This window comes from Ursus maritimus (genome assembly GCF_017311325.1).
Source record: "Ursus maritimus isolate PB19 chromosome X unlocalized genomic scaffold, ASM1731132v1 scaffold_X1, whole genome shotgun sequence".
In the NCBI taxonomy this organism is placed as follows: Eukaryota; Metazoa; Chordata; class Mammalia; order Carnivora; family Ursidae; genus Ursus; species Ursus maritimus.
The window spans coordinates 89,659,965-89,681,904 of NW_024423319.1; the positions used below are offsets into that span (position 1 = coordinate 89,659,965).

At 44.5% G+C, this 21,940-nt stretch overlaps 2 protein-coding genes across 5 annotated transcripts in view; both read left to right on the forward strand.

Annotated features, from left to right (window-relative positions):
- Nucleotides 1-11,025, forward strand: part of MED14 (mediator complex subunit 14) — a 72,699-nt gene extending 61,674 nt beyond the window's left edge. For both annotated transcript variants that reach the window (XM_040632887.1, XM_040632895.1), the window contains 6 exons: nt 655-890; nt 2,890-3,069; nt 3,612-3,719; nt 5,367-5,492; nt 5,907-6,099; nt 8,672-11,025. In XM_040632887.1, coding sequence (XP_040488821.1) covers nt 655-890; nt 2,890-3,069; nt 3,612-3,719; nt 5,367-5,492; nt 5,907-6,099; nt 8,672-8,745 — 917 coding nt within the window. In that variant the 3' untranslated portion in view covers nt 8,746-11,025. The remainder of the gene's footprint in view (nt 1-654; nt 891-2,889; nt 3,070-3,611; nt 3,720-5,366; nt 5,493-5,906; nt 6,100-8,671) is intronic.
- Nucleotides 9,871-21,940, forward strand: part of CXHXorf38 (chromosome X CXorf38 homolog) — a 21,917-nt gene continuing 9,847 nt past the window's right edge. The window contains exons 1-3 of one of the 3 annotated variants that reach the window (XM_040632906.1): nt 9,871-10,001; nt 13,426-13,560; nt 20,330-20,449. In XM_040632906.1, the coding sequence (XP_040488840.1) occupies nt 20,336-20,449 (114 nt within the window). In that variant the 5' untranslated portion in view covers nt 9,871-10,001; nt 13,426-13,560; nt 20,330-20,335. Of the gene's footprint in view, nt 10,002-12,498; nt 13,273-13,425; nt 13,561-20,278; nt 20,450-21,940 lie in introns of those variants that run through there. The other 2 variants (XM_040632900.1, XM_040632901.1) reach the window with 2 other exon arrangements.

The following is a 21,940-nucleotide window of genomic DNA, read 5'->3' on the forward strand; positions in this document are numbered from 1 at the left end:
GACAAGGTTGTAGAAATTAACACAGAGCAGAATTGTGCACATATGTGAGTTAGCTTTCTCAGGTCATGTTTAATGATTAATGACTTAGAGCAACAATGTTTTATTAGCTCACCATTCTATAGGTTGGCGATTTGCGTAAGCCAAGCTGGGCAATTTTTCCAGGCTCTGCTTTGCTCACTCACGTGTCTGTGGTCAGCTCCCACGTGAGCTGGGGCCTGGCTGGTCTACAATGTCCCCAGCCCACGTGGCTTCCTCTGCTCCACGTGGCCCCATACTTGAACACAGGCTTGTTCACCTGGTGGCTGGTCGGGGTTTCAAGAGTGTGAGTGAAATCCTAGGTTTGCAGCTGTACCACGTCACTTCCACTGCATTTTTTAAGTCAGCAATTCACAGGGCCAGCCCAGATTCCAGGAAGAGAAATAGACTCCATCCCTCCAAGGGCTTGCTACAAAGTCGCTTTGCGAGGAACCTAGCCGCAGGGAGAACAGCTCTGGCCATTTTGCTAACAGGAAGCTAACAGGATTGTTACGCCACAAGGAGTAACGAAAACAGTATGGATGGCTTTAGAACATCAAAGATTTATAATAAAAGCGAAACGGAACAGTGGGACCGTGTGTATTTGTGAATGAAATGACCTGTTTTCCTTCCCAAAAGGTTCCCAAACTTTGCCAACAAACATGCCTCCACCTCGTAAACTACCTCAGCGCTCCTGGGCAGCCTCCATACCAACCATCCTCACTCACAGTGCCTTGAACATTTTACTGCTGCCCTCTCCAACACCAGGCCTTGTGCCTGGCCTGGCAGGTAGTTATCTTTGTTCTCCACTTGAGAGATTCCTTGGATCGGTCATCATGAGACGGCACCTTCAAAGAATTATTCAACAAGAAACGGTATGGATACCTAGTGAACTCCTCGGCGGTGGTTGTCGAAGGCGGGGACTAATAGCTGCCCCACAGAACAGCACCTGAACTAAAATGATGTTCCCTCGCTTCCTTTAGCTTGTTGGAACTGTGCTTTCCACCGCTCTAGCATTAAAAACAGACTCCACGCTCCTTTTCCATTCTTACGTTAACATGTTCCTGCATTTTGTAGTTTGCGGTGCTGTGGCTAATGGGCGCAGGGATAGGTCCCAGAGGGTCCCCACTGTGCATGGGACAAATGCTCCCAGGATCTGCCTTTGCAGAGAGTAGCATACAAGCACTGTTGGGCTTCTGGAATCCCCTTGCAGGCAGGCTGACTTTGAATCGGATTCTCCATTGAAGTAAAATTATTTATGATCACAGGGTTGAAAACTCCTCTTTAAATTCATGAGCAACTGAACTGATTTGGAAAAAGTCAGAAAAAGACTTGTGCCTGTGGTGATACCCTCAGGAGATAGTTCAGAGTCGATAACACTGGCTCTGGAGTCCAACTATCTGGGTTTGTACCCAGGCCATGCCACCAGCTAGTACAAGCTTAGGCAAATCCCTTTACCTTTATGATAATGGTAGATAATAGTACTTACCTAACTCATAACAACTGTGGAAATTCGAGATACTTCATATAAAACCCTTAGCATAACATCTTGGTATTGTTCAGTACATATTAGTTATTTATAACTCTTGATATATCTATATGCTAATGAGGTAGTATGGTGAATGTTTAAAATATCCACTCCATGGATGGCACCAAGCTATTTTGCAACCTTTATATTCATATTTGAAAATAGTAGAGGTTTTAACATAAGTTGAATAAATTAGCATTTTAAAAAATGATTATTATGAGACCTGTGATCTGCCCTCCCTCTGCCACTTACAAGTCATGTGAGCTTTCAGCTCTTTAAACCTCATTTTGCTTATCTGCATAATCAATATGTTATGATAGAGCAGCGGTCAATAAACTACTGGCTGGGGCAGGGGGGCAAGTCCTACCCACCACCTATTTGTAAATAAAGTATTACTGGAACCTTAGTCGCACCCGTTAATTCACGTATTGTTGATTGCAGCTTTCAGCTATGATGGCATCATTGAGTAGTTGCAACAGAGATCATGTAGCCTAAAATATTTATTCTCTGTTACTTTACAGAAAAATTGGCCAACCCCTGGGCCAGTATAAGGTCCCAATCCAGGTCCAACATTTTTTAATGGTACTCTTTGTTCTTTTTTTCTACCGTGCCATTTTTTAAAAACTTCTTGTGGAAAATTTTAATCATATATAAAAGTTGAGAGTATAATAGTATAAGAGAGTATAATGAACTTCTGTGTTCTCATCACCTACCTTTAACAGTGAACCCGTCAGTCTTGTTTCTTCTATAGCTCCTTCACCCACATGGTTTCACAGCAAATCCCAGACATCATTTCATCCATAAAGAGAATTTCTTTATCATCAGATAGCTAGTTGGTGTCCAGATTTCCCAAGTTGTCACACTTTTTACAGTCTAAAGCAGAACCCAAACAAGTTTTTAAGTCCCTTTTAAACTGTAGGTTCCCCCTCCATCCCTCCTTACACAGTTTATTTGTTGAAGCAACCATATCCGTTGTCTTGTCGAGTTTCTAAGTCTGGATTTTGCTGATTACATCCCTTTGGAATTATTTAATATGTTCTTTTGACTGTCACATTTCTATAATACTGGTCCACCCTGCAGATCTAACTACCGATTTCCAGCTCAAGTTTGTTGTTATTTTGCGAGAATATTCCATAGGTTGTGTTCTGTTCTTCCATTGAGAGACACATAATGTATAGTTCCTTCTTCGGGATGTTAGCAATTGATGGTGCTCAATGCCTAGATATTTTTGTTTGGGAACGGGTATCAACTTTTAGTTGTTTTCCCTCTGAAACAGTTCTCTCAGCAATGTTTTCATTTCCTCTTTGTCTTCCATATTAACTTGATGCATCCTTTGTATTTTGCAGCTGCAGCTGATAAATTCCAATGAACCTGGAGTGATCATGTTTAAAACTGATGCCCTGAAATGCAGAGTAGCCCTTAGTCCCAAAACCAACCAAACACTTCAGCTAAAAGTGACACCCGAAAATGCAGGACAGTGGAAACCCGATGAACTTCAAGTTTTGGAGAAATTCTTCGAAACAAGAGTATGTGTTTCTTAATGCATAGTTTTAATATAGGCATACCTCGTTTTATTGTACTTTGCCTTCTTGCGCTTCGCAGGTACTGTATTTTTTACAGATTGAAGGTTTGTGGCAACGCTGCATGGAGCAAATCTGTCAGGGCCATTTTCCCACCAGCGTTTGCTCACTTCATGTCTCCTTGTCACATTTTGGTACTTCTCGCGATATTTCAAACTTGTTCGTTGTTATGGTGATTGATAATTGTGACTCACTGAAAGCTCAGGTAGTGGTTAGCGTTTTTTAGCAATAAGGTATTTTTTAAGACAGATACATTTTTTTAGACAAAATACCATTGCACACTTAAAAGACTACAGTATGGTGTAAATAAACATAACTTTTATATGTGCTGGGGAACCAGAAAACTCATTCAGCTCGCTTCATTGTGATACTTGCTTTAGTGCGGTGGGCTGGAACTGAACTCATACCTCCAGGGTATGCCTGTACAATTAGCAAAAGAGAAGAGTCAAAGTAGAATGCAGAGTAACTTTCTTTATTCATCCCTGTAGGTTGCAGGACCGCCATTTAAAGCCAATACTTTGATAGCCTTCACCAAGCTGTTAGGAGCTCCTACACACATCCTCAGGGACTGTGTGCATATTATGAAGCTAGAGCTGGTAAGTTACAGTGAAACGCCTATTTCTGTGTATAGCTAGGTCTGTCTAAAGAGGTTGGAGTTGGTGGGAGCAGTATTTATTGGTTTTCACCTATTTAGGTACTTCGTTTTTCTCTTACACTCTTCTTAATTTTTAAGATTTTATCTTTGAATAGGAAACACAGTCCTCCTGTATCTTTTGAATTGAGTTCAAGATGTGATACAGAGGGAAATTTCCCATCTATCCCTGTCCAGCTGTCTTGTCTCCTTCCCCACAGGCAACCCGAGTTACCAGTGGCTTACCTCTTATAAAAGCAAATACATTTAATTCACTCTTCTTGCTCCTGGATACTGAAATGATGCTCTCATGACTTTTTAAAATACTGTTATGGAGTCGTTTTTTAAATCACTATTTGAATTTTTGATCCATTTAAAATATACCTTGGTGTCAAAGGTGAGGTGTGGGTCTAGCTTTTTCAGATGCCCCCAATTGCCCTAATGTCATTTATCAAAAAATCTGTCCTCCCTGGGGAGATGAGTTCCTCTTCTTCCCTGTGAAAGTATATAATTACATAGATGGAATCCAGGTGGCAGCTGATTATATTTTTCAGGACTTGCATTCAATGTTTCTAGTATTGCTTTGGGTAATTCCAAATACCTCACTCCTTTTTCCAGTTGGTGTTTTACTGTTAATATTAGGGACAGCAGTGCTCCTTTGCTAATAGTCTCAACATTTGGCTTCTGCTCTGGTAGCCTATAGGAAACATTATTTATTTCAAAAAGATACCCATTTGAGTTTTTGAAGGAACCAAGTATTCATGTGGCTTTAAAAAAAAAAAAAGCACCAGTGGGGGCGCCTGAGTGGCTCAGTCAGTTAAATGACTGGCTCTTGATTTCGGCTCAGGTCATGATCTCAGGGTCCTGGGATTAAGCCCCCACATCGGGCTCTGCACTTGGCAGGGAGTCAGCTTCAGGATTCTCTCTCTCTCCCTCTGCCCTTCCCCCTGCTTGTGTGTGCTCTCTCTCTTTCTCTAAACTAAATAAATAAATCTTAAAAAACAAAAACAGTGAATACAGTTTAAAATTATTAACACAGTTTGACAAGTATGTTTTAGGGAAGGAGCTGGGAATGAGGCTGGGAAGTCTAGGTTGGCACCAGTTAAGAAGGGCCTTGAATGCCAGGTCTTGGTCCTGGCAGGGTAAGGGAGGGGAGCAGGATGTGTCACTGCATGTCACTAAACATTTGTGAACTCAATTAGAACCGTGCTCGAGGACATTCTTCTGGCAGTGGTAGATGGAGGAACTGGGAGAGGCAGCCACCAGAAGGGGCCGGTTAGGGGCTGCCAGAGAAATCACGAATCCTGGAGCTTGGTGGCATCCGTGAATAGAGAGGTGTGAACAGATGTCAGAGACACTAAGGAAGCAGAATCTGTAGGCCTTGGGAATTAATGGAGCGGGAGGGAAGGAAAGGGGAACCATGTCACATAGGTCCGGAGTTGACTTTTCATGTAGTAACGTCATGTATGCATTTTCTTTGAAATAATGCAGGCTGTCATCCTTATGTTCTGTTAATGATGGATAGTATCAAATAAGATTCTGACCTTTCAAACTCCTCTACTGGAATGTAATTTTAAATGTTCATATGACTTTATCATGATTTCAAAAACAGTTTCCTGACCAGGCAACACAGCTAAAATGGAACGTCCAGTTTTGCCTGACGATCCCCCCCAGCGCACCGCCGATTGCACCCCCTGGGACGCCTGCTGTGGTGCTGAAATCCAAAATGCTATTTTTTGTAAGTACCACCCGGCGTGTGCGTGTGTGTGTGCGTCCATGTGTGCATGCACGCGTGCGTAGACCCCCTGAGGAAAAAGCCTTGTGAGGATATTAGAACAGCATTTGGGTTTCTGCAGAGTTAATTGTCGCTGCCAAACACAGGCTCAGATTCCTTAATTGTCAGTTTAGACGTGATGTACTCCTGGTTCCTTCAGTAATAACAGAAATGTATTGAACTAGATAATTGTGTGGCACGGTTGCATCTTAACCATAGTATTCAATCGTTTGTCACTTTTCTTGTCATCTTTAGTTTTCTTATGCCCGAGATATCTTAATCTGATAGAGTAAATAATAGTACCTTTGATAAATATAGGCAAATGTTTTATTTTCTTACTACGTTTTTATTCTCTTTGTATGTGTTGTATGTCTTCAGCTTCAACTAACTCAGAAAACATCGGTCCCTCCCCAAGAACCTGTTAGTATTATAGTTCCAATCATTTATGACATGGCTTCAGGTACAACCCAACAGGCAGACATTCCCAGACAGCAGAACTCTTCTGTTGCTGCTCCCATGATGGTCAGCAACATTCTGAAGAGGTTTGCAGAGATGAACCCACCACGACAAGGTACATGACCAGTAGATGATATTTTATTGCATATATGTTATAAAAGTTCTTTTGGGAGATTCCTCCTTCTTCCCTCTGCTCCCTCCTTACCCACCTCACCCCCAGTCGTAGTAACAGAACGCTGATTGCTGTGGCCCTCTTAATGTCTGCCTGTCGCTTTCTTCCTTTCTCACTGGTTCTTCATTTTTGTCCATGTCTCTGCTGCCTGGACCTCATTTTTGTTAGTGATTGACTATTGGGACTGACCCAGTTGCTAATGCCAGAAGCTTGTATTTCTAGCACACATTGCCACGGAGCCATAGATTAGGATGATAGACTTTTTCATGGCTGTGAATTCCTGCCCTACCATCGCTACCTGCCACTCTGTACATCACCAGTTGAAATGCATGTTGGTTTCTCATATTTCATGGTTCAATCATGAATAGAATATTATCATTCAAAGTTCTGTATCTTCTAAATGTTTTGTGAAGAATAAAAGCTGATACAAATGGCATCACTGCTTTTTGGGCTTCTTATATAAGTGTCAGGTGGGTGCAAGTGAACCTTTTCACCAAGTGCACAATGAAGCTCTCAAACAACATTTTCGAGGAACCCCGAATGTTTCTGGCAGGTAAACCAGGTCCCTTCCATATTGTGGTAGCCTACACGTAACACACAACTCCTGGCAGTGCTGAATGTTTGGTCACAAAACCTAAAGCTCAGCAAAGAGAATTTTTCTTCCATTTTGCTTGTTGCTAACTTTAAGGAAATTAAATTTAAATTAAAATTTGCTTATTTCTACTATTAAGGAAGTCCTCTGTAGCTTTCTGCTTAGAATAGTATGATAACAGAATTACGTTTTTAAATGAGGGAAAGTTGTTCTCTGAAACATTTTTTAGGTACCACAGTGTTAAAAGTTTACTAGAAACAGGAATCACGGGAGAAATTATATTTTTCGCTATTTATTTCTCCGTATTATATATACATAGGCAAGTTTTCACTCATGTAGAGGTTACAAGGAATGCACCGGGCAGTAGAGAAGGGTACGCTTCTTTTGTTGTAAGACTTCTTCCACTTCTTAAAATTTTCTGCTTTCATCCTTTGACTTATCTCTTCTTTCAGCTAAAAATAGGTCCTTCAGAATCAAAGTTTAAAGCTAAAAGAATTTTCAAAGTAGCAGTCCAGTAGAACTTTGATGATAAGACCATTCCTTCACAAGCAGATGATTATCATTATTGTCTTGTGGAATTTACAATTAAAAGGAAAGAGTGTTTTGATCCTCTTGGGATCAAACACGTTTTTCTACCTATCAATAATGAAAATGTGTTTTTAAAAAGGAGAAAGAAGGATATAACTTTTCCTTTTATTTGAGAAATTGTTGGGATGTTTTGGGAGTGTTTTTCTTTTTCTTTCCTTTTTTCAGTCGTTTTTTTTATGTCTACCTTAGACTGGGCAAACCTGGAGTTTCATTTTTTTTCTGTACCGGTTGGAGGGAAGCTTGCAGTAACTTGCACAGGGTCACTGCACATCCCACCCTTTGCCAGAAGGCCATTCTTCCGTTGAGGCCTCCCGTTCTCTCACTCGCAGCCACCATAGCATTAGGCCACGCGCCAGGAAAGGGACCCAGCTTTTGGTTTATATTATTTACAACTGGTTTGGGTTTATTATATTTAAGTATATGTAACGTTCACAAGAAGTACGAGGCAGGGTCTCTGGTTTCTTTGAGCGAAGGGGAAATTGAAAGGATGAGTCATTAGCCTCCCCCGCCCGCCCCCAAACAAGTCTTGTTTTTGGATTGTCGGTGTGCCATACTTCAGCACCCCCTCCCCCTCGAACCCATGACTTCCTCCCCTCCCAGTGAAGTGCTTTTAAGAAAAATCACTTTCTTTTTATTGATTGATATTAATGTTGAACTCCAGAAGTTGATTGTTTACGTTTGAGAAAACTCCAATATATGTCATAGAACTGCACTGTCCAATATAACTGTCACTAGCCACTTGTGGCTATTTAAATTCAAGCTAGTTAAAATTAACTAAAATTTAAAATTCCAGTTCCTCAGGCACACTAGCTACATGACAGGTACTAAGGAGCCACAGTACACATATAGAATATTTCTATCAGCACAGAAAGTTCTGTTGGACAGTGCAATCATAGACATTTTTATTTGGTCTTCAAAGCAACATTAGAAGGACATCGTTGATGTTGTAACTGATGCATAAATCTGAACTAGAGCTTTTCATTAGATTCAAAATGCATAAACAGTCAGTAGCCTTGAAACCTAACTTTAAAGGCTTATCCAATGCTCCAGTGTTTCAATAGAGAAACTTGAGGCATATCTCCATAAATTCAAACCTAACTGGGTCTTACCCAGAATTTCCCCATGAGAAGAAAAATAAACAAAACCCAAACCAAGTATTTGATACTTAACACCAAAGCTTAATCCCCTATAACCTGTGCAGTTAAAATTTAGTCTTTTATTTTGACCCTTGAAGTTCTTGCTGATTTTAGATTTACTTATCCCTACCCCCACCGGTGTGTTGACAGCATCTTTCCTGTATTGCGAATAGCTAATGACCATTTTTCTCTGTTGCAGGTGAATGCACAATATTTGCAGCTGTTCGTGATTTAATGGCTAATCTTACACTGCCCCCTGGTGGGCGTCCATAGACACTATTGTTTTTAAACCAGGAAGGCTGACAAATGAGACAAAACAGCAAAAAAAAAAAAAAAAAAAAAAAAAAAAGCAAAAAAAAAATCTGAATTTAGCCTTCAGTTTTAAAAAAAAAAAAAAGGACTTTTTTGACTTTAAGAGCTAAATATTCTAAACTGGCAAAAATTTTCAGGGTGCACTTCTTTCATCAAAAAGACCATCAATCTTTTTTGTATAGTGAACTTGTATAGTGTGTTTAAACGGGACACATTTCAAACTAGGTAAAACATTGGTGTCCGCTTGCCAGTAATAGATTTAATATTCTGTTTTATACTATAAAGTTATGGAAATGCCAAACTTGTTTATTTAATTGTTTTCTTATGTTTTGGGTGTAATAGTCCTTTTTTGGTTTTTGTTTTGTTTTTTAAGGCAGGTCTGTCATTTTTGAATACTGTAAAACTGTGATAAACTTTATATTGAAGCTGTATTTTAATATGCCCGCTTTGAATCCTTACATGAAAATGTTCTGGGAGTTGTTATAAACACATCCCAAAGAAGCAATATTTAATAAAACTAGGTTTAAAACAAAACAAACAAACAGTGACACTCACTTGTGTGTATATCAGCTCTGTAGACTTCTCCTGGCCTCCCTTCATCTTTCACCTGGTGGGGCCAAGAATTGATTTCTAATGATACATGTCTGAAATTTGACCAAAAACATCTTCTTTGTTTCAAGTTTAATTTATTTTCTTCAGACATTCCTAACTTGACTGGTGGTGAACGTTTAGCACCGTACTTGTCTTTTAGTGTAGGATTTGGATAAAAAAGAAGGTGAACCCGTCTTTGAGAAGAGACAGTGAATAGTTCATATTGATCAAGGATCCCAGATATTGCAATCATTCTCATCCGTTGAAGATATGGAAACTTTTGTTACGCAAATTTAGTTTACAGGATACTTCTGCATACAGCATGAATCAGGAAACCTAGAACTTGAGCGTTCCACCCTTGCATGAAATTTCTGTGACGTTTCTTTATCTTGCTTAACTTCTCCCCCCCCCCTTGCCTTCCCCACCACACTTGAGGTTGTTCTAAACAATCCCAACTTAATTCATTGTCAACAAAACGGTAAAATGTTTTGCTTGGAAGAAACCTGGTTACAGTGCCTTCACTTTGAAGAATCCAAGATCCGGTGCCTGCCCAGGGTCAAGTGGAGTTTCTGGTACTGACACATCTCAGCAGAGTTTCTTTTTGGAGCACCGTGCTGTCTCTCCCAGTGAGTCAGGGACTTTTTTAAGCTTCAAGGAATGTGATCGGAAGCAAAGGTCTTCTGGTGACCTAATGTTATTTGGGAAAGTTTTTTATATGATAATACTGTACTGAGTTATCTGGTCACTGGAATATTGGCTCTCCAGTAAATTGTAGACGCTCTACTTCCACTTTAAGATGATTTGAGCTTCTGTTAACTATCAACTACCAAATTCTAATTTCAGGCATCTCACTGCAGCTGTGTCATATCTGTTCTCAAATTCGCTTGATTCTCCATTCCCTTCTGGTCAGAGTCGAGGCCTTCTTTGCCTTTCTTCGGTGTCTTATTTCTACCTTTATCCCCTGCTTCTCGCCCAGCTCTGCCGCTGTTCAGGAGCAGGTGACTGGACTTTATCCTTCCTTTAACTTACCTTTTATCCTTCGGTTTTCGGTTCTCCTTACAATGGGAATCACATCAGTTTGGCAATCTAACATGTCTTTATCAAGGGTCAGCCCTTTTCTGTTGGGAGCTGAGTCCTGTCTTTCATGTAGAAATCTACATGTATATACAAGAAATGTATTTTTATCTGCAGGATAATATTGTCTCAAATTTTATGGAAAGAGTAAACTTTTCAGGTATTCTTTTTAAGTGTGGTTTTGAAACGTTAATTGTATTTTTTAAACACGATGCATTCAGTGGACACTTTTCCTGATTATAAGTCATCTCTGAATGCCTCGTGCAAATCAACATAGGATTCAGTGAGCAGAATTTGCTTTCGATGCTTAAGAATAAACCCATGAATATGAATTTTGATATCATGTTTGGTACTTGGAATTGATATATACTTTATTAAAGCTTGAAAACACTAGCATTCAAATCTTAGGTTTCAGCATAAACCATGTCTTTTGCCTCTTTTGTTACCCAGGTTCAATCAAAGGGACTGGATGCCCATAGTGATTTTTTTTCTGATAGGTGGTTGGGGTCTTAGCTTTTAAGGTTTTTCAACCTGTGATTTTTAGTAATTTTGGTAATAAAATTTATACAAGTTTCAGAGAACTACCAACTCTCTCTAGTTAATTTGCACGGAGATGTTTTGGATAGTAGTCTGGTTTAGCATTGGTTTGATTTCGAAAGAAGAAATTGGTCCTGATTTGCCACCTTCTTTTTTCATTCGCTGAAATGCCATTTCAGAATGTATACAGCTACTTTCAGAATTAGAGAGGAGGAAAGCGAAAAATTCAACAGAACTTAACAAGTTATTAAAAGCAGGGGATGGACCTTATGTTTGAAAGTTAACTCTGAGCTAGTGCAAGCAGAAACTAAAATATACATGATTTGAATTTAAATACCACTAATAACTGTGTTGCCGTTAATACAGTAACGCATTCAGCCACAGGTTACTAACAGTTTGTTAGTCTTTCTTTGGACCATGATTAATTCTATAACTCCAAGAAGTATAATTTTGCTACTCTAAATTCAGAATCCATTTTCTACATAAAAAAGTTCATGATTTTTCCCTCAAAGAATTACCTATGATATTTTACTTTAATATTTATTATCCAAGTTCTTGATATAAAATCAATAATATACAGAAAATTTTAAGAGAACTTACTGCGAAACTTAAGGGACAGAAAGAAAAAATGTTAATGTATATTTCACTGTTTCTTGGGGAATTTCCTCTTTCATTTGGTTTGATGGGAGTGGACAGAATGTCTAAGGAAATGATTTGAAATTTACTTAGGGTGGATTTAGTATTGAGGTTATTAAGAGAAAAGCAGCCAGCATTGTGCTGTGCAACCCCAGGAGACCAGGTCTCACGATTTTCTGTATATTGTCTCCACTTCCAAGTGGCCAATGATTTGTTCAAATTCCTTGCCCAGGAATATGACTGATGGATGGAATGGCACTTTTAGATCAATGTAAAATAATAGCTAATACTTACTGATAGCTTACTATTGCCAGGCACTGTCCTAAGTACTTCAGTGTATATTTAATCCTCACAACAACTCAGTGGGGTAGGTATTAATATCCTCCTTCTACAGATGAGTAAACTGAGGCCCAGGGAAATGAAGTAATTTGCTTAAGATCAAACAGTTAAAATTCAGAGCTAGAGCTCCTACACACTTGTGCCACTTTGGTCTTAACCACGAAGTCAGGGGAAAGTTTCGTTTAGAGTCTTCCCCCCAGAGCCATTTACACACAATTTTAACACTCTTCCAAGCTCAAGAAGCTCACTAAAAAGCAACTAAAACTGAGAGGAACTCTTGTCATACGGAGTTGACAGTCCATTGCCTTCTGATCCTCATGGCACTTATTTGAAAGTTAAGACTGCCTTGTGTAAGAAGCACTAATTATAACCGAGAGTATTAAATAATCATCTAAGCTGGATGCTTCAGGATCATAGTGGAAGAAGCCCTTACCGGCTCGGGGCGGTGCAGCTCTCCACAGAGTCCAGGGGATGCGTCGTCCTGTTTGCTTCTGCTAGATGGCCCAATGGCCTATGTTTTTGAGCTTTGTGTCACCCTGGCACTGCAGACGCATGGTAGATGCGTGGTGCAGGTAGCCAGCGGTCACACTGCACTAATGCTTTTATCTGCTACAGCCAATCAGTTGGGTTTAGGAACTAAATAAACTTTATAGAATTGTGTAATGCAAGGAACATACATAATTTAAAAAGTGTGCCTTGAGCATCTTATATATGTCTACAATAAAAGAGCACGGACATCAGGAGAGGGAGTCGAGTCGGGGACTGGCAGGGTCTGTTTGGGGGAACAGACAAGGGGGCGTAAGAGTTTCAGGTACAAGCTTTCTGGGCAAGCGCGGGATAAAGGAATTACACATCTGTCACCTAACACTGGGGTGGGGCAGGCGTACGGGTTAAACCAGAAGGCTCCGCCCCGGGATGCACGGCGCCGCGCGAGGAGCTCTGGCCCCTCCCTTCTCCCTGCACGTGCGGGCGGACTCCGGGCGGGGCCAGGCCGGGCCGACGGTACCACCCAGGCTTCCGCGCCTGCGCACTGCCGCTCGCCCCGCCCCTCGCCCCTGGCTCCGAGCCCCATACGGTCCCCGGCCCGAGTGGGACATGGTGCTGTCTGAACTGGCCGCGCGCCTCAACTGCGCGGAGTACAAGAATTGGGTGAAGGCGGGCCACTGCCTGCTGCTGCTGCGCGGCTGCCTGCAGGGCTTCGTCGCCCGCGAGGTGCTGGCCTTCCACCGCGGCCTGCTCGCCGCTGCCCCAAGCCTGGGCCCCCGCGCCGCCTGCCGCAGCGGCTCTCAGTGTAGCCCGCGCGCCCGCCAGGTGAGCCCCTGGCCCCCCTTTCCCCTGTCCCGGTCCCGGAGCGTAGGGTCCCGAGCCCTTCCTGGGGCGGGGCCGACTGCAACGCCCCGGGCTCACTTGCCCGAGACGCCGCGCCCTTCCTCCCGGGCCGCTTCTCACCGCCGCCCCTTGTAGTTTCAGCCTCAGTGTCAGGTTTGCGCGGAGTGGAAACAGGAGATTTTGAAACACCACACCAACAGGAATGGAGACGTCCACTGGGGAAACTGCCGACCGGGCCGCTGGCCCGTCGACGCCTGGGAGGTGGCCAAGGTAAGCACCTGCTCGGAAGGGTAAGAGGTGACCCACCAGGTAGCCGGTCACCTGGAGCCCAGAGCCCCATAAACAGATGCCAAGATAGAAAGAGAGAAATGGGTGTTTGATTTAGGGACTAGTGTCCAGGCGGCTCAGAGCTGCTGTACTGGATCCGATCTAGCTTAGCGAGGTAGAAGCTTGCTTCTGCCCTTCTGCTAACAAGGCATTTAAGTTTGCTACCCCTGCTTGGACAGCTGTAGGAAAGATTTCAACAAGAGACGCTGACCCAAGATGTAGAGCGAGCATCATGAGCACAGGCCCAGAGGGAGAAACACATCAGGCGTTTTTGAGTGTAGGCTCCCTAAGTAGCTCATTTTGGCTGTAGGGTCCCATCAGGATGGCAGAGGAAGCCAAGGGAAGTTAGGGCTAAAACAGAAAGGACTCTTAAGGGGCCAGGTAAGGAATAAAACTTTGGGGAGGTCGGGTGGAGTGGGCAGCCAGATAGAAGACTGTTAGATCTTGGCACTGTGACTTGCTAACTGGGCCAATTGGGGATTTTTTTTTTTTAATTTTTTGATGTTTTCCAGAAGCCCAGTATGGGGTGGGGTGGGGCAAAGTCACCTCCTATCACAAATTAACTTTTGTAGTCTGTCCGCATGCTGATCAGCAGCAGGCACAGGCGTGGTGCCTGGGAAGCAGGGATCAGAGTCCCAGCTCCGCCGCTGTTGTGTGACGTTAGGCCAGCCTCCGTTCCCTAACCTCAAAAATAAGGAAGTTGGACTTGATCAGTGGCCTCAGACTCGTGGCTGTCATGGACCCCTAAACCCACCGCATCTACGCCCTCATCCCATTTTTTTGTTGTTGTTGCCACCACAGAATTGTCCACTTTTACTTTTACCTAGAAAAGAAAGAAACTTAAAATTCTACCCTTTACTGTGACTGTCCCTCACCTGTTTGATCTTCCTTGCTGCTTTCATATCCTTGGAATCCTCTTGAAGCCCATGGCCCCTGCTCATGCCCCTTTTTGCTGCTGTCACCAACAGACCTTCTAGTCCAGCCCCAGTGTTTATATTCTCTCACCACATTCTCCTTTTTTTCTCCTTTCTCTGAGCTTGCACGGCCCAACGGCAGCCCTGATGACACCATCATCTACTTGTGCTCAGGGGAAGAATCTCACAAGGGAGCTGCCTGGTTTCACTTTTAGTTCTTGACCATGAGCCCCAGTGTTCTGGCCACGCCTCTGTATAGGGCTCCTGTTTCTGGGGACCGCTGTTGCTGCCTTTGCCTCGCCAAGCTCCCATTCCTCCACCCTCACTCCCAGCTACTGACTCTGTGCATTTTTCCTGGCATTGATGCATGCCCCCAGATACCTGCCTCCTCATCTTTTTACCAGCCCTGCGAACCTACCTCCATATGCACCATCTTCTTCCTTCTGCCACAAAGGAGGAAGGGCGTCTCTCTTCTTACCACCTTGGCCCTCCACTTGTATGTCGGACCATATCCCCTCCCACCTGTCCATGGACTTTCAGGCCTCAGGTATCCACTCTTTCTCCCTCCCAGCTTATTCCCATCACCATACAGGTAGCTTTAATATCGCCTTGGTTTATTTAGTTGTTGTTTTTTTAAAACAAGATTAAACACAGGGTTACTGTATGACCTGGCAATTCCACTTCTAGGTTTGTACCCAGTGAAATGAAAATACACACCCACACAAGCACCTGTGCATGAGTGTTCCTAGCAGCACTATTCATGACAGCCAAAAGGGGGGAACAACGCATATGTCCATCAGCCGGTGAATGGATGAGCAAAATGTGGCCTGTCCATACAACCAGATGTCATTTAGCCATAAAAAGGAACAAGGTGGGGCACCTGGGTGGTTCAGTTGGTTGGGCACCTGACTCTTGATGTCAGCTCAGGTGGTGATCTGAGGGTGTGGGGATTGAGCCCTGCATCGGGCTCCAAGCTCAGAGGCATCTGCTTGGGATTCTGTCTCCCTCTCCCTCTGCCCCCCCCAAAATAAATACAAATCTTTAAAAAAAAATAAAAGAGGGTGCCTGGGTGGCTCAGTTGGTGAAGCATCTGCCTTTGGCTCAGGTCATGATCTCGGTCCTGGGATCGAGGCCCAAGTCAGGCTCCCTGCTCAGCAAGAGTCTGCTTCTCCCTCTCCCTCTGCCGTTCCCCCTGCTTGTGTGCCCTCTCTCTCTCTCTCTCTCTCTCTCTCATAAATAAAATCTTAAAAAAAAAAAGGAATGACGTACTAATACATGCAAGGACATTGGATGAACCTTGAAAACATTATGCTAAGTGAAAGAAGCCAGTCATATTACACAATTCCATTTATATGAAATGTCCAGAATGGGCGGATCTACAGACACAGAGATGAGTGGTTGCCAGGGCCTGGGGTAAGAGGGACATGATAGCTAATGGAGGTCGAGGGCTGCTTTTTGGGGTGATGAACATGTTCTAAAATCAACTGGTGATGAGGCACAACCCTGTGAATATACTCAAAACCACTGAACTGTACATTTTTTTAATTGAGGTATAGCCGACATATAACATTGTATCAGTTTTCAATGTACATCGTAAAGGTTTGATACGAGTATATATTGAGAAATGATGCCACATCACCATATATAGTTACAAAAAGTTTTTTTTCTTGTGTTGAGAAGTTTTAAGATCTGTTTCAGCAGCTTTCAAATATGCAATACAGTGTTCTTAGCTATAGTCACCATGCTGTACATTACACCCCCATGACTTATATAACTGGAAGTTTGTACCTTTCGACCCCCTTCACCCACTTTGCCCACCCCCCACCCCTACGTCTGACAACCACCGAACTGTTCTCTGTATCTGTGAGCTTGGGGTTTTGTTTTGTTTGTTTTAGATGCCACAGAGAAGTGAGATCATACAGTATTTGTCTTTCTCTGTTTGACTTGTTTCGCTCAGCACAATGCCCTCAAGTTCCATTCACGGTGTCGCAAACAACTGTACGCTTCAAAGGGGTGAATTGTATGGTATGTGGATTATATCTCAATAAAGCCGTTTTAAAAACGCTTGAGGGGCGCCTGGGTGGCACAGCGGTTAAGCGTCTGCCTTCGGCTCAGGGCGTGATCCCGGCGTTATGGGATCGAGCCCCACATCAGGCTCCTCCGCTATGAGCCTGCTTCTTCCTCTCCCACTCCCCCTGCTTGTGTTCCCTCTCTCGCTGGCTGTCTCTATCTCTGTCGAATAAATAAATAAAATCTTTAAAAAAAAATAAAAAATAAAAATAAAAACGCTTGAATAAATATTTGGCAAATAAAATGTAAAAAGAAAGAAGAGCTTCTCTTGAGCCACTCCCTCCAGCTCTCTCCCCATTTCCGTGCCTGCCTCCCATATGCATACCCACTGGAGCCTCTTGGAAAGGGTTTTAGGCCTGCTCTCTCCGTCAGCTACCAGTGACTCTTCAAGCCATTCCAGCCTGGGTCCTGCCTCTGCCAGCCCACCTGCGTCTGTCCTGTCGGGCACGTGTGACCTTCAGTTCTCCAGCCTCATCTTTCTTTGCTTTCAGGCATTTGGCACGACTGACCCCTCTTCTTGAAACACCCGTGGTTTTGTGACGTCATTGTCCCCCGTGGGTTTCCTCCTGTCTCCCTGGCTCCTCCTCTTCAGCGTCCTTGCTGTCCTCGGCTGGCCTTTCTCAGGCCTCTTCTGTCCCCCTCTTCTCCTCTGGCAACACTGCCCCGGCCCCTTGGAGTTCACCGTTACATACTGCACTCATGCTGATGGCTCCCTAGTTTGTCCCCCCAGCCCTGCCCTCTCTTCTGAACTCCAGATGCTCCTCTCCAGCTGCGTGCCGCACCCCTCTCCTTATTCCCTCCTGGGCACTTTGTATTTACTTCTCAAGCAGGGCTCGACATCTCTACCCCCCCAAACCCACAGCCACACCCCAGCGTCCATGACCTACAACCACCCCCGCCTCATCTCTCCCGCTCACTGCCCCCTCGCTTACACCTGCAAACTGGTTGTGGATTCCTTCTCTCTGCCTCCTGCCTGGCCTCTGGCTGCAGCCTCCCACCTGGCTTCCTCTGCTGCTGCTCTGGTCGCATCTGGTCACCTCCGGTCGGTTCCCCACACGGCAGGATGTGTGGTCTTCAAGGGGAAATGAGATCGTTTTCTTCCCTTGCCTAAAACTCTTGGATGGCTTCCTGCTGTCCTTAGAATAAACTCCAGACTCCTTTCCAGGGCCGGTAAGGCCCAGCGTGATCTGGGCCCTGTTTGTTTCTGCAACCCCATCTCCTCCTCCTCGCTGAAGAGGCAGGAGAGGGTAATGGGAGGCAGCCACACGCGTTTCCCACCACTGCGCGTTGGACAGATGGAACACAGTGGCACGTGATACCATTTTAAGAAACTCCTTTCAGTGGCAGGGAAGGAGCAGAGCCTCCCTGTCAGCCTCTAGTTTGGACGAAGGGGAATAATTATGAGAATAAAACATGAATGTGGAAAAGACCGGTCTATACTGGTGAGAAAATGCCAGGCGGGGCATACATTGTCATGGAAAAGAAAAATTGTGCCTGGTTTTGAGGCACCTAAGACCCCTCTAACTTTGGAATCATCCTCCCAGCAGGAGCTGAAGTAAATGTTTTTTTTCGTTCGGTTTCATTGCACTAGTTTGACTGTGCTACATGAGTTAACGTCTGTATTAACATCATAGCATCCGCGGGCGCCCGGCTGGCTCAGTCGGTTGGGCCTCCGACTCTTGATTTGGCTCAGGTCATGATCTCAGAGTCATGGGATCGAGCCCCGCGTCAGGCTCTGTGCTCAGCGCAGAGTCTGCTTGGGATTCGCTCCCTCCCTCTCCCTCTCCCTCTGCCCCTCCCCCTGCTGGTGTGCTCTCTCTAACTAAATAGATAAATAAATAAAATCTTTAAAAACAAAAAACAAATCGTAGCGTGCATCATAGACTCAGAGGCTCAGCGTGTCAGTGGCCGTTAAGGCATGGAAAGAGTGATGGTCCTGGCTACTGTACCTTGTGATGTGGCCATTCGGTGCATACAAAGTTCTTTTTTTTTTTTTTAAAGATTTTATTTATTTGAGAAAGAGCATGCAAGAGAGCATGAGGGGGCAGGGCAGAGAGAAGGGCAGATGCCGGCTGAGCAGGGAGCCCAACGTGGGGCTCGATCCCAGGACCCTGGGATCATGACCTGAGCCAAAGGCAGATGCTTCACTGACTGAGCGACCCAGGCACCCCTACAAAGTTCTTCTTAATCATGGGAGGCTCCAGCGGAGGATTCCCCCACCACAAGGAACGTAGCCCTGCCTCTCCTTGGGGTGCGTGGGCCCCGACCACAAGCCCTTCTTGGAACACCATTACCAGGAGCATTGTGTAGGGCACATTGCGGTTGCTCGCCTGCTGAGATGGGTTTCTTTTTTTTTTTTTTTTAAAGATTTTATTTATTTATTCGACAGAGATAGAGACAGCCAGCGAGAGAGGGAACACAAGCAGGGGGAGTGGGAGAGGAAGAAGAAGGCTCATAGTGGAAGAGCCTGATGTGGGGCTCGATCCCATAACGCCGGGATCACGCCCTGAGCCGAAGGCAGACGTTTAACCGCTGTGCCACCCAGGTGCCCCTGAGATGGGTTTCTTTTCAAGGGAACAGGTCTCTTTATTTCGAGTTCTTACTGCAAGCATTCTTTCATAGGTCATCTTTTCTAGTCCCTTGGCAGGGATGTACTGGTGAGCTGCTGAGCTTGGTATAAAGTTGCGTTCAGGTGTAAATTTGGCACTGTTTCATGAAAAAACCATGTGCCGGCCTCACGGTGACACCATGTTGGGGGTCCGTGCCTTAAAATCCTACAAAAGGCAAGATCATGCTAGAACAAGGCCCTTCTGATATATCGAGCACCTCAAACCCTAGGATTCCATCTGGAACTCCTGGGGAGGTCATGCTCGCCTTGCACCATCGACATAATAATTGGCAACTTTTACGGCCTGTTGGTTTAGCGTGTGCCCGGCACCGTGCAAGTGCTTCCCCTGCATTAACTCATTTAGTTCTCGCAACGTCCTTCAAGGTGGATGAGCACACTTATCCTCTGCTTACTGATGAGGAATCTGAGGGTGAGTAACTTGCCTGGGGTCACGTGGTTGGCAAGTGGCAGACCTGGGATTTGAACCCAGCCAAGCCCAGACTCTTAACTGTATGCTACCATACGAACTTGCTCAAGTCATCTTTTTTTTTTTATTTTAAAGATTTTATTTATTTGAGAGAGAGCACAAGCAGGGGGAGCAGCGGAGGGAGAGGGAGAAGCAGGCTCCCCGTTGAGCAGGGAGCCTGATATGGGGCTCGATCCCAGGACCCCGGGATCCTCACCTGAGCCGAAGGCAGACGCTTCCCCGACTGAGCCACGCAGGTGCCCCTTGCTTAAGTCATCTTTAAAGTGCCCACTTGGAAGTAACTATTATTTTTAAATTTCAGATCTTTTCCACAACTCAGCCGCTGAAACTTTAGTGCTTCCTACCCATGCTGCCTGCTTATACACCATTAGGAAAGGACAGGAAACTAGTTCTGGCGAGTGTTTAAGTATTCCCCATAGCAGAAGGACAGGCAGAGCAGCCCTTAGGTTACTGCCCTTGGCCAAGGCTTAGCTCTCACACTGGTTCCCACTCGTGTTTTGGACTCACAAGTCTCGACCTCGAAACCTCAGTAAGAGAAGTTTGGTCATTTGGGAAGCCGGCCCATAACACCTGCCCCACTAGCTCCTAGGGTTGGAGGAGACTCAGGTGTCCCTTGTGCCTCCCCTACTGAAGGCCTTCATGCCCCGAGGACTGGCAGACAAAACCGGCCCTGAGGAATGTGATGCCGTTGCTCTTTTAAGTCTCATCAACTCCTGCGATCACTTCACGGTGGATCGAAAGAAAGTCACAGAGGTAAGAGGCGGCGGATTTAAAACCGTACAGGGAGAGTCAGTTGGGTAGGGGCGCCTGGGTGGCTCAGTCGGTGAAGCATCTGCCTTTGGCTCAGGTCATGATCCCAGGGTCCTGGGATCGAGCCCCACGTTGGGCTCCCTGCTCAGCCGGGCATCTGCTTCTCCTTCTCCCTCTGCCCTGCCCCCTCATGCTCTCTTGCATGCTCTTTCTCAAATAAATAAAATCTTTAAAAAAAAAAAAAAAAAGAACTTTGTATGCACCGAATGGCCACATCACAAGGTACAGTAGCCAGGACCATCACTCTTTCCATGCCTTAACGGCCACTGACACGCTGAGCCTCTGAGTCTATGATGCACGCTACGATCTGTTTTTTGTTTTTAAAGAGACACACCCTGTGCTGCCGAAGCAGCCGGGCACGCGTAGCACACAGGCTCTCCCCAAAACAGCGGCGTGCTTGGTTCAAGGTTGGCATCACTAAGTGGGCTAGCGGGGCTCACGGTGCGTGAACCTTCTGTATGTCCGAGAAGCCCCACACGAATGCAGGCAGGAGACTGACCCCTTAGTTCTCCCTCACTGAGGTTTCCCAGCACCTTGATCTTATACTGTTCGCTGCTAAAATAGATAAACCACATATTTCTCTTCCCTGGTCTGCCATAAACAGAAGCAAAGTAATCTTCCATATTAAAAAGAAAAAAATAGAAAAGCGGTGCATCACTCTGTCCGTTGTATGCCAGCATTTGAATCCTGCCTTTCTGCCTCTCCTAGACTAGACAAGGTACACAGAACCGAAGGCAATATAAACACTAATGGACCAACAATGTCAGACTAGATCGTGATGCTTGTCAGATATCCTCTGGGAGACTTAGACTTTCTCTGTTTCACCAAAGAACAGCTCTTGCATGTGTATTACTCTGAGGGTCATCGAAAAGAGTATATAGCATACCTGGATTATATATAATATGCAGAGAAAACGCATGTGTATTTTGCTGGCATGCCAGCAGCGGAAAGGACTGAGAATCTTGCATGGTATCAGCAGAGGCAAAAACTGTCACGGTACCAAGTTGACCCCTTTGTATCTTTTAACTAAGAATGTGGAAGACTTTATGTGAATTATATAATTAATATATGAGACATGGAGCGCCTGGGTGGCTCAGTGGGTTAAGCGTCTGACTCTTGATTTCAGCTCAGCTCTTGGTCTCGGGGTCATGAGTTCAAGTGCCATGATATATATTTAACCCCTTGACCCAGCTTCCTGGAGCTCCAGCAATATTTAAAAAGATTTTTTTTGTATTGTCGGCTTCAGCCTGTGGGTGTACCCAGAGCCAGAAACCAATACTCTTGCTCTTTGGCAGGTGGTTTTAAGTTAAGAGATTTGGGGGATTGTGTAAGAGATCACCAGCCAGTCACAAGCTTTCAAGAGCCAACAATAGTTGTAGGCTCGTTTGTATTTCTTTTTTTTTTTTTTTTTTTTTTTTTTTTTTTTTTTTTTTT